This window comes from Narcine bancroftii, chromosome 5 (genome assembly GCF_036971445.1).
Source record: "Narcine bancroftii isolate sNarBan1 chromosome 5, sNarBan1.hap1, whole genome shotgun sequence".
Classification (NCBI taxonomy): domain Eukaryota; kingdom Metazoa; phylum Chordata; class Chondrichthyes; order Torpediniformes; family Narcinidae; genus Narcine; species Narcine bancroftii.
In genome coordinates, this window is record NC_091473.1 from 133508646 (window position 1) to 133525955 (window position 17310).

General features: G+C 44.2%; 1 protein-coding gene across 1 annotated transcript in view; it reads right to left on the reverse strand.

The window, feature by feature from the left end:
- selenof (selenoprotein F) overlaps positions 1 to 17310 on the reverse strand; it is a 68672-nt gene that overhangs the window by 32315 nt on the left and 19047 nt on the right. Inside the window, exon 3 of the mRNA XM_069939108.1 lies at positions 835 to 898. Coding sequence (XP_069795209.1) covers positions 835 to 898 — 64 coding nt within the window. The remainder of the gene's footprint in view (positions 1 to 834; positions 899 to 17310) is intronic.

The following is a 17310-nucleotide window of genomic DNA, read 5'->3' on the forward strand; positions in this document are numbered from 1 at the left end:
TCTGTGTGTCGGCAGGAAGGCTGAAGAGGGGCTTTCATGTGCCTCTGCACCTTGGATGTCTGACAGTACAGGCAAGTTCTGGCCCAGAGGATGACCTGTTTACACAGGCCATGTCACACTACCTCATTTCTTTCATCCATTTGAGAGCAAACAGCTTCGAATCTATGAATGTAATGGTTACATGACACAATGAAATTGAAATTGTGAACTAATACTGGAAATTAACTTCTTTCAATTAATCAATGGCAAATCCAAATATGATACCAGGAAACCACACAGGTGGAAAATGTTTGAGAAAAATATTTTGCCATTTGAAATGTCTACCTTTAAAAAGAACCAGCATTTGAACATTTTCTCATGCCTTGTTCAGGCTTGGGAATGCAAAATCCCCAATTTCTGGACCTGGTTACATTTTATATTATCATCCATGTTATTCCTTTTAAATCATTAGTAAGAAAGGATGGGATCTGACTCCAAAAACAAGACACCACATGATCTCAAGTGACTCATTTTTCTAGAGCTAGGGTAGTCAATATCCCTGTCATTGCAGGGAATATAATTAGCTTTAGTTTTATTGGTGACAGGTTGAATATTGGATATTGGACAATAAATGTGACCCTGAATGGGGTAACAATCCATATCTTTCTGAATCGGGGCAAAAACTGCTATCACTCAGCTAAAGCGTAATTTATTTAATTGTCAGTCTACCAGACCAATGGAAATGTTCTGTGCAACAACATTGCAAGTTATATATAATTTGATCTGCAGATATCAAGATCTCATTGTACTAAAACTAAGACAGCTATTGTTCAAAAGTAGTTTTTATGTACTTACCCTGGACTTGGGGGAACCTTCCCAATTTTCATCCACATACTTCAAGGACAGCTCCAGCATACAACTGATGGAAAAACAAAAAGTAGTATGTATTATAAAGCAATTTTATCAAGCTAAAGCCTCAAGACTTAAAGTGCACGTTCAACTACTTGATTACCAGTAGTTACTTTTTAATTATTCAGAATGATATTCATGAATGAGTCATTTTTTGGGAATGTCATCAAATCTATTCCCCATCAGTAATTTATGAGATCAGTATTTCATTCTAACACTGATGGTCTGTATTAAAGTTTCAAAGAACTGTTCTGTCACTTTTTCTCACTGTCGGTTCAAAATCGTAACCAACTAACTAGTGTAAAGGAGTACAATAAATAGACACTGAACTTCTAAAAAGGGACAATGGACTTTTATAGATCCTGCATTAAAAAGGTACAAAGATTTTATATTCATGGAAAGAAACTTCAGCAATTAATCAAAGGCGATGTTAAGAAGTTCAGACCCTGACAATGCTACACAAACTTAGCTTTTGGTTGGGCACATGCAGTTAGCTCATGGACAAAAAGGTGAAACAAAAAAAAAACGGCAATTTAAGATGGTGGAAATGGGAAAGGAAATTTTATGGTAATGTATTTTCTGCAGATTATTTAGTTTTGGAACATCTACAGCACATGCATTCATTTGGTCACTGTCAAAGATGATTTAAATTTGTTTTTCTACTTAGTCTGACACACTTGAGGATTGAAAAACTATGGATGTTTTTAGATTTTTGCTCAGTATCCGAAAAAGTTTTGTAACTGTGTAATTTATAGATTTTCCAGTGCAATTTTCAAAAGTGCAGATTAATGTGTCATGTATAAGGCACAAAGAGTGCATTTCACGACAAGGAAATGTGAATACAAAAGTCTTCTCATGTTCTTGAAAAGAACACTCTGATATTGATGAATTTCATCCAAGAAATGTGGGACTTGGGTACAAATGATAAAGGATTTACTGTCTTACTTCCAATTATACAGCACATATTTTACTCCATTAGCAGTGACCACTTGACAGTAATTTGCCAGCTGCAGCAGAAGGTAATTAGACATTGCAGGTACTGTGCAATTGCATGCATCATGTGTTTTTGTTCAAGTCAGTACCCTCCTATCCCTATCACATCTCCCTTGCTCAGTAATAGCTGCTAAACAGATAAAAATCCAATTATAACAGACAAAGAAAATTTATCTTTATTGAGTTTTCCATCAGATTTAAAGAAAACAAACAAATGGGGTTGAAACAAACTGTGGCAAAGAACACATAATACAGAATAGCAATCACAGAAAATTCAATTGAATGAAACTACTATGCTCAACCATTTGTGATTGTCCATTGTTTGGCTATCAAAGAAAAAGATACTGTTCTCATTTTTTTTGCCAGTTTTCCGATATCATCAAATAATTAATGTGCTACCTTTAAATTCACAGAATAAAAATTGTAATTATTTACTAGGTGAAATACGAGGAATAAATCCTAATAAAGTAGAATGGACTGCTCAATTATTTAACCTCAGATAAACTAAAAACTGAACTGGCGTGTTGGGTCAACTTGTCTAGCCTCTGGAAAAAACAGATTTGTTCAAAGCAATTGTACACAATTGAGTGTCCGATATTTACTATCAGATGTATAAAACAACATTTCAAAAATACATTAAATTTCCATTGTGTGAAAAGTATCATTTGTAAAATATCGTTTTAGTATTAACACTCCCAATTGGTTTCAACCAAATGGCATTTCCAAGTCTAGAGTACCAATCATTTCTTTTATACCCCCAACGGAAGTTGAATTGTGATACAGCATAAATGTTTCAATTATCCTGTGTTGATAAACAGCTGTTCTATGTACTTCTTATGTTTTAAATACACAGCATCAATTTATACTCAGCGTTGCATACGATTTGAGAGTTGATAAATGTGGAGCTTACTGGTTGTTTAATATATTCCAAAACAACGCAACAGTTGTGAATTTACCTTTTACATTTTCTCTGGGCGACACTCACAAGAAGCAATAAGCTACCAGCGGCTCAGTTTTCACTCATAAATTAAATGTACCCTTATTCTTGCAGTAAAATTTGAAATGCAGAGAATTATCTTTATTTCTGTATCAAATTGTTATAATGTTTATTCAAAATAATTCATCAATCTGTGAAATGACAGTTAAAATCATTAATAACAGGCAAGGGAACTTAATAAGCAATCACAATTGATTGGTGAATGGCATCAAAGAAGCTAAACACTACCGAACATAGAAGAAAGTTTTGTCTTCCACTTTACGTTTGCCCTAGACACCAATAGATTTCCTCCATACAACTGATAGGCAATACATAAAAATGGCACGACATTCTGACAATTAATTTATAGGGTGCAAGATGCATGAATTCTTGTTTAATGTGATTGTTTCTTCACATAAAAAAGTACAGGCAGTAATAATAACCTGCATTAAGAGGAGCATAGAATCAGTCACACAACATGGAAGGAGGGCCTTAAGACCTGATGCATTTGCATTAATTCCATTTTATTCTGGTCATATTCCCATCTGTACCTCTGATTCCACCACTCACCTACATATTCAGGGCAATTTCATGTGGCCAATTAACCTACCAACCCATGATTTTTTGGGGCATGGGTGGAAATCGGGAGCACCTACAGGTAACCCAAGTGGTCAGAGGTAAATTCACAAAGACAGAACCATAAGTTGGGAATAAACTCGGGTTTACTGCTCTCTTAATGGACTGAAATAATCTAAGGTTACTGAACAAAATTCAACATCAAGGCACATTAGGAGACAGCAGGCCAGACAACCAAAAGCTAAACTTGACAAAGGAAGAGGAGTGAGAATGGAGGACTGCTTATGGGAAGAGAAGCTGAGGGAGGAGAAACTGCAGGCCCTTTAGATCTGGTAAATGACTTGCCTGATTCTGCACCATCTCGAGTGACAGATTCACTCATTTACAACTCTGCCATGCCATCCATCTCCATGACAGATCTCCTTTATTACCCCTTCTTCTTCCCATTATTTGTGCATGTAGAAGACTGATTTTTATATTTTAGTTGCCAGTGTACTTGCATGCTTGTTTCTTTTTTATTCCGTCTCTGGTCTAGTTATCACTTATACCATCAACCCAACATCAGTCAGACATTCCCATTTTCTTCCTCATTTTATTTTCTCTTCATTCAAGATGCTCTGGCTTTGGTTAGGCTCCCTTTCCCTCTGGTGGGAACATACTTGGATTACCTCTAAGGGCCACCACTTGTGCGCCCTGTCTGACAACTGGGTCAAATGCCCAGGAGTCTGAGGTCTTACTTGCTGCTCCATTTTTTCAGCCATGTGTTAATGTCTCTTATCCTTCTATTCCTAGAGGCAGCAGTGTATAGAACTGATGTTACATGGAGGATATAATTCACTAAAAATTGTTTTTATTTCCTGGACCATTCATTCCAACAAAACCACAAATACCAATATTGTTCTTTTGCTTTCAATAACAACATTACTATGGCCCCAAATAGGCCAATCTCATGCTTGAAAAAGCTTGTCTTCAACATCTCCCAATTCCCCCAGAGGCCACTAGAATTTTTCATTTTGTTGTTCCTGCATATATAAAATAAGATTAGAATGCTAGAGGTGGTCGAAGTGCTTCATTAGCAGATTTTCTACATTTAAATGCTATTCACATTGAAACTCATGCAATTTAACCAAACTTTAAAAAAAATATACAACGCAGCATTATAATAAATTTCCCAGGGAATGAACTAAGCTTAAAAAGAGTGCAGGAACTGAGCTCCCAGAGATTTACCTGGTGAGCCAGATGCCAAACCCAGCGGGATTTATGAATGGTCATTTAGCAGATTTTTTGGAATCTTACTTATTAATTAATTGTTCAAGTGTAGAGTTATCAGCACTAGATACCTTCAACCTTATTGGTTCGAGGGCTAAATTGTGCGAGGACTCCTGCGCTACTTGCCTCCTCCTCCCTTTTTCTTTGATGAGAAGCCAATTATTACTTGATCTAAATATGCTGTAGTGCCATAGCCACCATCTTCTGAAGTGCCTATTCCAAGAATTCTCTGTCTCCTGCATGCTTTAAAATGAAACCAGGCACTAAAACTCAGAAACTCTAATCACACATTTTAGAGGCATTTGCTGGGCCATCTCCATTCCCATACGACAGAACATCGACAAATACCATGTTCAGATGTTCTATCTAATTGCTTATTGAAAGTCACTCTAAATCTAATTAATTACAATTTAAATGAAATTTACAACAAAGAAGCACTTTTCAAGGTATCGCCTTAAAAATAAAAGAAAATTACTTCAGATGCTGGGCATCAAATGAAGAAAATGCTGGAAATACTCAGTGGGTTCACAGGCTTGACCTCTTCTGCACTAAAATCTATCTTCACTGAAATCTCAAGGCCTCTGTTTAAATGCTCTATTGTTGAAGTCATCGTCAATTTTATAATCATCTGATTGCACAAACACAATCTGACGAAACAGCATTCTCTGGTGCAAAACATGCAGACACACGACCAGACATAAACACACATACTGACAAACAATGCATATTCATACTATTACATGGTCCCATGTTCTGTTAATTTTCCATTTGTGTGGGACTGTCACTTTATAACAATATAACCATTTACGAAGCGGAAACAGGCTATGTCGGCCTTTCGAGTCCGCACCGGTTCATTAGAACAACTCCACTAGCTCAAACCTCCTGCTCTCCGCCAATAACCCTCCAACCCCCTCACCTCCACGTACACATCCTCTCTCTTCTCTTTGGCTTGGCTTGGCCGTCGAAGATTTATGGAGGGGTAATGTCCACGACAGTTGCAGGCTCGTTTGCGGCTGAAAAGTCCAATGCGGGACAGGCAGACACGGTTGCAGCGGTTGCAAGGGAAAATTGGTTGGTTGGGGTTGGGTTTTTCCTCCTTTGTCTTTTGTCAGTGAGGTGGGCTCTGCGGTCTTCTTCAAAGGAGGTTGCTGCCCGCCGAACTGTGAGGCGCCAAGATGCACGGTTTGAGGCGATATCAGCCCACTGGCAGTGGTCAATGTGGCAGGCACCAAGAGATTTTTTTTAGGCAGTCCTTGTACCTCTTCTTTGGTGCACCTCTGTCTCGGTGGCCAGTGGAGAGCTTGCCATATAACACGATCTTGGGAAAGCGATGGTCCTCCATTCTGGAGACGTGACCTACCCAGCGCAGCTGGATCTTCAGCAGCGTGGATTCGATGCTGTCGGCCTCTGCCATCTCGAATACTTCGATGTTGGTGATGAAGTCGCTCCAATGAATGTTGAGGATGGAGGCGAGACAACACTGATGGAAGCGTTCTAGGAGCCGTAGGTGATGCCGGTAGAGGACCCATGATTCGGAGTCGAACAGGAGTGTGGGTATGACAACGGCTCTGTATACGCTTATCTTTGTGAGATTTTTCAGTTGGTTGTTTTTCCAGACTCTTTTATGTCGTCTTCCAAAGGCGCTATTTGCCTTGGCGAGTCTGTTATCTATCTCGTTGTCGATCCTTGCATCCGATGAAATGGTGCAGCCGAGATAGGTAAACTGGTTGACCGTTTTGAGTTTTGTGTGCCCGATGGAGATGTGGGGAGCTGGCTGATGGAGGACCTCAGTTTTCTTCAGGCTGACTTCCAGGCCAAACATTTTGGCAGTTTCCGCAAAACAGGACGTTAAGCGCTGAAGAGCTGGCTCTGAATGGGCAACTAAAGCGGCATCGTCTGCAAAGAGTAGTTCACGGACAAGTTGCTCTTGTGTCTTGGTGTGAGCTTGCAGGCGCCTCAGATTGAAGAGACTGCCATCCGTGCGGTACCGGATGTAAACAGCGTCTTCATTGTTGAGGTCTTTCATGGCTTGTTTCAGCATCATGCTGAAGAAGATTGAAAAGAGGGTTGGTGCGAGAACGCAGCCTTGCTTCACGCCATTGCTAATGGAGAAGGGTTCAGAGAGCTCATTGCTGTATCTGACCTGACCTTGTTGGTTTTCGTGCAGTTGGATAACCATGTTGAGGAACTTTGGGGGGCATCCGAGGCGCTCTTGTATTTGCCTCACGGTGTCGAAGGCTTTGGTGAGGTCAACAAAGGTGATGTAGAGTCCTTTGTTTTGTTCTCTGCACTTTTCTTGGAGCTGTCTGAGGGCAAAGACCATGTCAGTAGTTCCTCTGTTTGCGCGAAACCCGCACTGTGATTCTGGGAGAATATTCTCGGCGACACTAGGTATTATTCTATTTAGGAGAATCCTAGCGAAGATTTTGCCTGCAATGGAGAGCAGCGTGATTCCCCTGTAGTTTGAGCAGTCTGATTTCTCGCCTTTGTTTTTGTACAGGGTGATAATGATGGCATCACAAAGAACCTGAGGCAGCTTTCCTTGGTCGCAGCAGAGCTTGAAAAACTAATGCAGTTTGGCATGCAGAGTTTTGACGCCAGCCTTCCAGACCTCTGGGGGTGGATTCCATCCATACCTGCTGCTTTGCCACTTTTCAGTTGTTCAATTGCCTTATATGTCTCTTCCCGGGTGAGGACCTCATCCAGTTCTAGCCTTAAGGGATGTTGAGGGAGCTGGAGCAGGGTGGATTCTTGGACTGAGCGGTTGGCACTGAAAAGAGATTGGAAGTGTTCTGACCATCGGTTGAGGATAGAGATCTTGTCGCTGCGGACTTTGCCGTCTGAGCTGCGCAGCAGGCTTTGGACTTGGGGTGAGGGGTCGAACACAGCCTTTAGAGCCTCGTAAAAACCCCTGAAGTCGCCAATGTCCGCGCTGAGCTGGGTTCGTTTGGCGAGGCTAGTCCACCACTCATTTTAGATCTCCCGGAGTTTGCGCTGAAGATGGCTGCATGCGCGACGGAAGGCTCGTTTCTGCTCTGGCCAGGACGGCTTTGCAAGGTGAGCCTGGTGGGCAGCTCGCTTCTTTGCCAGCAGCTCCTGGATTTCCTGGTTGTTTTCATTGAACCAGTCCTTGTTTTTCCTGGAGGAGAAGCCCAGTACCTCTTCAGTGGATTGCAGTATGGCAGTCTTCAGCTGATCCCAGAGGGTTTCAGGGGACGAGTCCGTGAGGCGGATTGCATCCTCGAGCTTTGCTTTGAGGTTTGCCTGGAAGTTTCCTCTCACTTCGTCTGACTGCAAGTTTCCAAGATTGAACCTCTTTCTGGGGGCTTTACTGTTCCTGGACTTTGGCTTGAAGTGAAGGTTGAGCTTGCAGCGAACAAGCTGGTCAGTGTGGCATTCCGCGCTGGGCATGACCCTGGTGTGGAGCACAGTGTTTGGATCCAACCTTCTCTTAAATGTCAGAAGGGACCCTGCCGCAACTATCTCATTTGGAAGATCATTCCGTTCTGTCACCACTCGCTGAGTGAAAAAGCCACCTCTAATATTTCTCCTAAAGTGTTGCCCCCTTACCCTTAACTCATGGCCTCTGGTTCCAACCTCCCCTGCCTCAGGGGAAAGAGTCTGTTTATGTCTAGTCTATCTATTCCTTTCATAACTTTAAATACCTCTATCGTCCCCTCTCAGTCATCTACGTTCCAATGAATAAAGTCCCAGTCTCCTTAATCTCTCCCTGTAATCCAGATGCTGCAAGCCAGGCAACATCCTTGTAAACCTTCTCTGCACCCTCTCCACTTTATCTATATCCTTTCTATAATTTGGAGACCAGAACTGAACACAATACTCTAAACCTGGCCTCACCAATGCCTTAAACAGCTGCAGCATCACCTTCCAGCTCCGATACTCTACACTATGATTTATGAAGGCCAGCGTACCATATGCCTTCTTAAGCACCCTGTCTACATGGGAATCCACTTTCAGTGAACTCTGTACCATAACCCTCAGGTCCCTTTCCTCCTCTGTGTGCCTCAATGCTCTCCCCTTAACTGTATATGTTCTATTCTGGTTATTTTTACCGAAATGTAACACCTCACACTTGTCTACATTGAATTCCATCTGCCATCTTTCAGCCCACTCTTCCAAACAAATCAAATCCAAGAAAATCTACCTCACTATCCAGCCCTCCCCCTATTTTTGTATAATCTGCATATTTGCTTACCCAGTTAACCACACCCTCATTAATATAAATGATAACCAACAAGGGACCCAGCACCAATCCCTGAGGCACCCTGCTTGTAACAGCCCTCCAACCTGACATACAGTTGTACACCATGACTCTCTGCTGTCTATCTCCCAGCCACCTTTGAACACAAGTCACAATTTCTCTACTAATTCCTAGTGACTGAACCTTCCTTATTAACTTTCCATGCAGAACCTTATCAAAAGCCTTACTAAAATCCAAATAGATCACATCCACCGCTCTACCTTCATCCACCTTTTTTGTCACTTCCTCAAAAAACTCAACAAGGCTCATCAAACATGACTTTCCATTTACAAACCCATTCTGGGTCCCCCTAACCAATCCCTGCCTATCCAGATATGAGTGTATACTATCTCGAAGAATATCCTCCATAACCTTCCCCACCACCGAAGTCAAACTTATTGGCCGATCATTACTTGGCCTCCACCTACTGCCTGTTTTGAACAATGGAACTCCATTTGCAATCCTCCAATCCTGTGGTACCACCCCCTCCTCCAGTGATCTTTGAAAAATCACTGTCAGTGCCCCCGCTATTTGTTCCCTGACCTCCCTTAAAGTCCTGGTAAAAATCCCATTAGGACCAGGAGACTTATCCACCTTAATTGACCCAAGAAGCTCCAAAAACTCTTGCTTTACTAATCCCTATCCTTTCTATAACTAAGCCCTCTGCCTCTCTTATCTCATATAGCCCAATGTTCCTTTCCCTCATGAATACGGACGAGAAAAAATTGTTCAATTTTCTCCCATCTCTTACGGTTCCTGACATAGTTCACCAGTCCCATCATCCAGTGGACCTATTCTATCCTTAACCCTTCTTTAACTGTTCACATATTTGTAAAAACCCTTATGATTTCCCTTTGCCTTATTAGCTATGGACTCCTCATACCTTCTTTTTGCCTTTCCAATTTCCCTCTTAAGGTTCTTCCTACAACCTAAATAACGATCATACATCTCCTCAATCCCTTGTTTTTTATATTTGATATAGGCCTTCCTCTTGTCCCGAACCAACTTCTTAATTTCATCAGAAAACCATGGCTCCCTCGAATCTTTAGTCTTCCCCTTCGGCCTGACTGGAACATAAAGATCCTGTACTCTCAAAATCTCACCCCTAAATGCCCCCCAAATTTCCTCTACATCCTTTCCGGCAAAAAGATCAGGCCACACAACTCTCTGCAAATCCCTTCTAATTTCTCCAAATCTGGCCTTCCCCCACTCGAAGACCTTCAATCTCGGACCCGACCTTTCCCTTTCCATCATTAAGCTAAAGCTAATGGACCCATGATCACTGGATCTGAAGTTCTCTCCAATGCTTACCTCCGTCACCTGCCCCATTCCATTCTCAAACAACAGATCTAAAACCACTCCCCCTCTAGTTGGCGTCTCAACATATTACTGCAAAAAGCAATCCTGAACACAATGCATAAATTCTAAGCCATCCTGCCCTTTTACTGACTGCGTTTCCCAATCTATTTTTGGAAAATTGAAATCCCCAACCAACACCACCCTATTTCTCCTTCACATTTCACCTATTTCCTTGCACTTTTTCTCTTCAAGTTCCCTTTCCTCATTTGGAGGCCTATAATATACCCCCATAATAGTAACCTCACCCTTCTTATTTTTCAGCTCTACCCACACTGCCTCCCTCAACGAGCTCTCCAGTCTATCTTGCCTCAGCCCTGCTGTAATATCCTCTCTGACAAGTAATGCCACACCTCCCCGTCTTAATCGACTAACTCTGTCGCATCTAAAGCAACGAAATCCTGGAACATTTAACTGCCAGTCACAACCTTCCTATAAATACATCTCAAGGATCTCCTACATTCTACCTTCTGCATATCCTCCTCTCTTCCATTCTCACAATTTTCACTAAAACATCCTTTTACTACTTCCTGCTTTTCCTCCCTCAAATTATTCAAACTTGTCTCTTTACTTAGCCTACTAACCCTCACCCTGCTGTCTTGCCTAACTTGAAACCCTGTCCCCAACCATACTAGTTTGAACCCCCCCACCGACAGCCCTACCAAATGCCCCCACCAGGAGATTGGTCCCTCTGGGATTAAGATGTAACCCATCATTACGGTATAGGTCTCATCTTCCCCAAAAAAGGTGCCAGTGGTCCAAGAACTTGAAACCCTGTCTCTTACTCTACCCCTTTAGCCACGCGTTTAACCTCCACCTAATTCTATTTCTGTCCTCACTGTCACGTGGCACAGGAAGCAATCCAGAGATTTCCCCCTTAGTGGTCCTCCTTTTAAGCTCCCTACCCAACTCCCTATACTCATTCTGCAGGATCACTTCCTTCTTCCTTTCAACATCATTGGTACCAACATGTGTCACAACCTCAGGTTCCTCACCCTCCCCTTTTAGGATGTTCTGAACACACATAGTCACATCCTGGACCCTGGCACCAGGGAGGCAAACCACCATCAGGTTTTCCTTATCACATCCACAAAAACCTCTGTCTGTCCTCCTAACCATTGAATCCCCTATAATTATCGCCCTTTTCCTTTTATCCCTACCTTTCTGGGTCACAGAGGTTGATACTACACCTCTGCCCACCATAGTCTGACTATCCCTCTACTCAGTACTCAAGGTGGATTACCGATTTCTGAAGATTACAGACTCGGGTGCTTGCACATGAATCTGACCCCTCCCTTTCCTTCTCCTAATGGTAACCCACTACTCCTCCTCCCGCGGCCCCTGTGCGACCACCTGCCTGTAACTTTTGTCTAGTTCCTTGACCCGGTCCTTCAGGCCACATTCCTTGTCCGTGATGGCCTCACTCTCCCGAACCAGAGAGAGGTCATCGAGCTGCAGCTTAAGTTCCCTGACTCGGTCCCTTAGATGCTGCTGCTCAGCCCACTTTCTGCACACATGGATGTCCGGGAGAAGAGAAGACTCCATGTCTCTCACATGTGACACTGAGATCAGAAAACTGCCCTCAAATTCATCCTTTCTCCTTCTCCTCACACCTTACAAAGTAAAAAAAAATAAACAGATATATATTAAATTAACTGTGAATGTCTTACCTTGAGTCCAGCCCGCTTGTCCTCAGCCTCTGCTCGCCAAAGCCTCAAAGACCCACTCCTTCACTGGGCCATTCCTCACTGGCCGCTCCCTTATACTTACCCTCCTTTTATTGGCCCCTTGGCTAACGAACCCTCTCACTCTCTCCAAGCTTCTCCTCATCCAGATAGTTGCCCGAACTCCAGATGTCGCCTCCTCCGACTCTCAGCCCGAAACAAGTAGAACTAATTTAACAAAACCCTGCAGGCTTTGGAGGTTGACTGTGCGTTGACAGACAGGCTGAGGACAGCGTGTTCCTAAATTGGATACATCTTGAGAGAGAGAGAGAAAGGGGGAGAGGGGGGGGAGGGGGGGAGAGGGGGAGAGGGAGAGAGGGGGAGAGAGGGGGAGAGAGGGAGAGAGAGGGAGAGAGAGGGAGAGAGAGGGGAGAGAGGGGGAGAGAGGGGGAGAGAGGGGGAGAGAGGGGGAGAGAGGGGGAGAGAGAGGGGGGAGAGGGGGGGAGAGGGGGGGAGAGGGGGGGAGAGGGGGGGAGAGGGGGGGAGAGGGGGGGAGAGGGAGGGAGAGGGAGGGAGAGGGAGGGAGAGGGAGGGAGAGGGAGGGAGAGGGTAGGGAGAGGGAGGGAGAGGGAGGGAGAGGGAGGGAGAGGGAGGGAGAGGGAGGGAGAGGGAGGGAGAGGGAGGGAGAGGGAGGGAGAGGGAGGGAGAGGGAGGGAGAGGGAGAGAGAGGGAGAGAGAGGGAGAGAGAGGGAGAGAGAGGGAGAGAGAGGGAGAGAGAGGGAGAGAGAGGGAGAGAGAGGGAGAGAGAGGGAGAGAGAGGGAGAGAGAGGGAGAGAGAGGGAGAGAGAGGGAGAGAGAGGGAGAGAGAGGGAGAGAGAGGGAGAGAGAGGGAGAGAGAGGGAGAGAGAGGGAGAGAGAGGGAGAGAGAGGGAGAGAGAGGGAGAGAGAGGGAGAGAGAGGGAGAGAGAGGGAGAGAGAGGGAGAGAGAGGGAGAGAGAGGGAGAGAGAGGGAGAGAGAGCGAGAGAGAGGGAGAGAGAGCGAGAGAGAGGGAGAGAGAGCGAGAGAGCGCCCTGGAAAACCCAGATGCAGAGACCATGTGACCAATAGATTCAAGACACAATACACAGTTTGCTTGGGGTCCATTTAAAGGAAGCAGTACTATGGAGCAGAGCTCTGGGAAGCACAGTACAACTTCGATTATCCAAAATGGTCAGGACCGGGCCCATTTTGGATAAAGTTTTTTTTCAGAGAACTGGTCATTTTTAAAAAATAGTCCAGTAGCAACAGCAAATCACTTATAATGATGTTTAAACAACAACAAAAAGGTAAGGCTTTTTAAGCATTAAAATAATGTTTAATTCTCACTAATAAAAAAATGCTGGCCATTGCTGATAACCAACTTCCCCACCAAGGCTCTACTTGTGCCAGGAGCCCAAGGATCCCACTCCTGCTGGCAACCCGAAGTCCACTGCTGCTGCTGCCTGGAGGCCAAGGTCCCCAGTCAGTTCAACTCTCGAAAAATTTTGGATAAATGGGGTTTTCTGATTTGTTTTGGATATCCTCATTTATCTGAAATGAAGATAACAGGAGCTCAGAGAATCCGATTTTGGATAATCAGAATTGTACTGTAATACAGTACTGAAGCTGCCTCGTGTGTGGTTATTTGTCTGATTTCTCCATTTTATAGGGGAATGAGAATATCTCTCTGTGACCAAACAAAAGTGAAAGTCACTGTAAATGGATGACCCATGGAAAGGGTTCAGGAAACAGAAGAAATATTACAGTTCAGCTAAGGGGTTTTGGAAGCTTTGTGAAAATCACTCAGTTCGTGACCCCTACACCAAGGAAAAGGGGAATGTTGGTTGCCACTCATCTGAAAAGGACATTTCTCTGGAAGCATCTCGACAAGAGTTTCATGAGTTTATAAACAGTCCATCACCCCAGTCATTCCCACTTACTTCATGAACTTCCTTGCATCCATCCAAAGCAGTGATTCTCAATCTTTTTCTTTCCTTTCACATACCACTTTAAGTAATCCCTATGCCATCGGTGCTCTGTGATTAGTAAGGGATTACTTGAAGTGGGATGTGGGTGGGAAGGGAAGGTTGAGAACCACTGCTCTAGACCCAATTGTTAATGAAATATTTTGCTTGAGAAAAATTGTCATTGGCCCATTTCGTTTGGAGTTCTGAAACCGTGCACATAATGAGTCAATCAAGGACGATTAAAACAGTGGTTTTCAAACTTCCCACCCACATACCACCTTAAGCAATCCCTTACTAATCACAGAGCACCTATGGCATAGGGAATACTTAAAGTGGGATGTGAGTGGAAAGAAAAAGGTTGAGAACCGCTGATCTAAAGCCTGCGTGATGCATCAATTTCAAGTGGATGTGTCAACACTGAATTTCTGAAACTGAACTTTGAACTGCCTTTTGAGAATGGTGCCTGAGCTGTAGAGACTTGGGTATTCCACACAGACACACAGACGTACAACAAATTATATATTCATGCATAGTTGGGGGTTAAGATAAGTGTTATATGGTGCATAACAAAATTACAAATAAATAAATATTGTTTAGTTAATATAAGAGTCTTGGATGGTTAGTGTGAGCAGTACCTTTGGTCATTCAGAATTCTCACTGCCTGGAGGAAGAAGGTTTTCCTCAGCTGAGTGGAACAGTGGCGGGAGCACCTGAAAGATGCTGTGTGCGGTGTGGATGGGGTCCTTACTGATTTTGCGCACCCTCTTCAGGCAACGAGGATTCCCAGCTTTGTGCATACTCATTTGTTCCTTGACACAAACTTAGAAGTTCTATTAAAAAGACCCTTGGCAAAAAGAGGCTTTTGTTGGGCAAATTACCTATTTTGCATACCACAAATGATATATTGGCCACCATTTACTGAAACAAATGGAAACATTTTTAAATGGTGTATAAATATTTTTCTAATGAAAACAATTTACTCACAGTTGAACATGAAAGCAATTCTTTGGGTTGTCAAATTTGTAATGGCTCGATCTAAGAGCAAAAGGTTTAGTCCAAATCTTTTTCACTCTCCTAATAACAATCCAAACTTCACACAGTGAATCAGCTCCCTTTGAATATTACAGTTGAGTCCACTTCTATGACTAACCCAAGCAGTGAGTTCCAGACGCTCATCACTTAAGTTTAGTGCCATCAAACTCTATTAGCCAGCACTTTACGAACACAAGATCTCTGAGCACTTCAATCCTATAAGTAGACAGCCAAATTTTCCAAAGCAATGAGCCCCCCTTACTAGTCCAGCTGCATCGTAATTATGCTTGTCCTTGGACAGAAGACTGGGAAGTGGAGTTGAATTTAAGAGAAAGCTGGAACCGAACTGCTGTGTTGTTCACTCGAACAACACTGGAACTATTTTAGTACAGTGCTAGTACTAGTGCTAGTAGCGAACCCAGCTCAGCGCGGACATTGGCGACTTCAGGGGTTTCTACGAAGCTCTAAAGGCTGTGTACGGCCCCTCACCCCAAGTCCAAAGCCCGCTGCGCAGCTCAGATGGCAAAGTCCTCCTCAGCGACAAGATCTCCATCCTCAACCGATGGTTAGAACACTTCCAATCTCTTTTCAGTGCCAACCGCTCAGTCCAAGATTCCGCCCTGCTCCAGCTCCCTCAACAGCCCCTAAGGCTAGAGCTGGATGAGGTCCTCACCCAGGATGAGACATATAAGGCAATCGAACAACTGAAAAGTGGCAAAGCAGCAGGTATGGATGGAATCCCCCCAGAAGTCTGGAAGGCTGGCGGCAAAACTCTGCATGCCAAACTGCATGAGTTTTTCAAGCTTTGTTGGGACCAAGGTAAACTGCCTCAGGATCTTCGTGATGCCACCATCATCACCCTGTACAAAAACAAAGGCGAGAAATCAGACTGCTCAAACTACAGGGGAATCACGTTGCTCTCCATTGCAGGCAAAATCTTCGCTAGGATTCTACTAAATAGAATAATACCTAGTGTCGCCGAGAATATTCTCCCAGAATCACAGTGCGGCTTTCGCGCAAACAGAGGAACTACTGACATGGTCTTTGCCCTCAGACAGCTCCAAGAAAAGTGCAGAGAACAAAACAAAGGACTCTACATCACCTTTGTTGACCTCACCAAAGCCTTCGACACCGTGAGCAGGAAAGGGCTTTGGCAAATACTAGAGCGCCTCGGATGCCCCCCAAAGTTCCTCAACATGATTATCCAACTGCACGAAAACCAACAAGGTCGGGTCAGATACAGCAATGAGCTCTCTGAACCCTTCTCCATTAGCAATGGCGTGAAGCAAGGCTGTGTTCTCGCACCAACCCTCTTTTCAATCTTCTTCAGCATGATGCTGAAACAAGCCATGAAAGACCTCAACAATGAAGACGCTGTTTACATCTGGTACCGCACGGATGGCAGTCTCTTCAATCTGAGGCACCTGCAAGGTCACACCAAGACACAAGAGAAACTTGTCCGTGAACTACTCTTTGCAGACGATGCTGCATTAGTTGCCCATTCAGAGCCAGCTCTTCAGCGCTTGACATCCTGTTTTGCGGAAACTGCCAAAATGTTTGGCCTGGAAGTCAGCCTGAAGAAAACTGAGGTCCTCCATCAGCCAGCTCCCCACCATGACTACCAGATCCCCCACATCTCCATCGGGCACACAAAACTCAAAACGGTCAACCAGTTTACCTATCTCGGCTGCACCATTTCATCAGATGCAAGGATCGACAACAAGATAGACAACAGACTCGCCAAGGCAAATAGCGCCTTTGGAAGACTACACAAAAGAGTCTGGAAAAACAACCAACTGAAAAACCTCACAAAGATAAGCGTATACAGAGCCGTTGTCATACCCACACTCCTGTTCGGCTCCGAATCATGGGTCCTCTACCGGCATCACCTACGGCTCCTAGAACGCTTCCACCAGCGTTGTCTCCGCTCCATCCTCACATTCATTGGAGCGCCTTAATCCCTAACGTCGAAGTACTCGAGATGGCAGAGGCCGACAGCATCGAGTCCACGCTGTTGAAGATCCAGCTGCGCTGGGTGGGTCATGTCTCCAGAATGGAGGACCATCGCCTTCCCAAGATCGTGTTATATGGGCGAGCTCTCCACTGGCCACCGTGACAGAGGTGCACCAAAGAAAAGGTACAAGGACTGCCTAAAGAAATCTCTTGGTGCCTACCACATTGACCACCGCCAGTGGGCTGATATCACCTCAAACCGTGCATCTTGGCGCCTCACAGTTTGGGGGGCAGCAACCTCCTTTGAAGAAGACCGCAGAGCCCACCTCACTGACAAAAGGCAAAGGAGGAAAAAC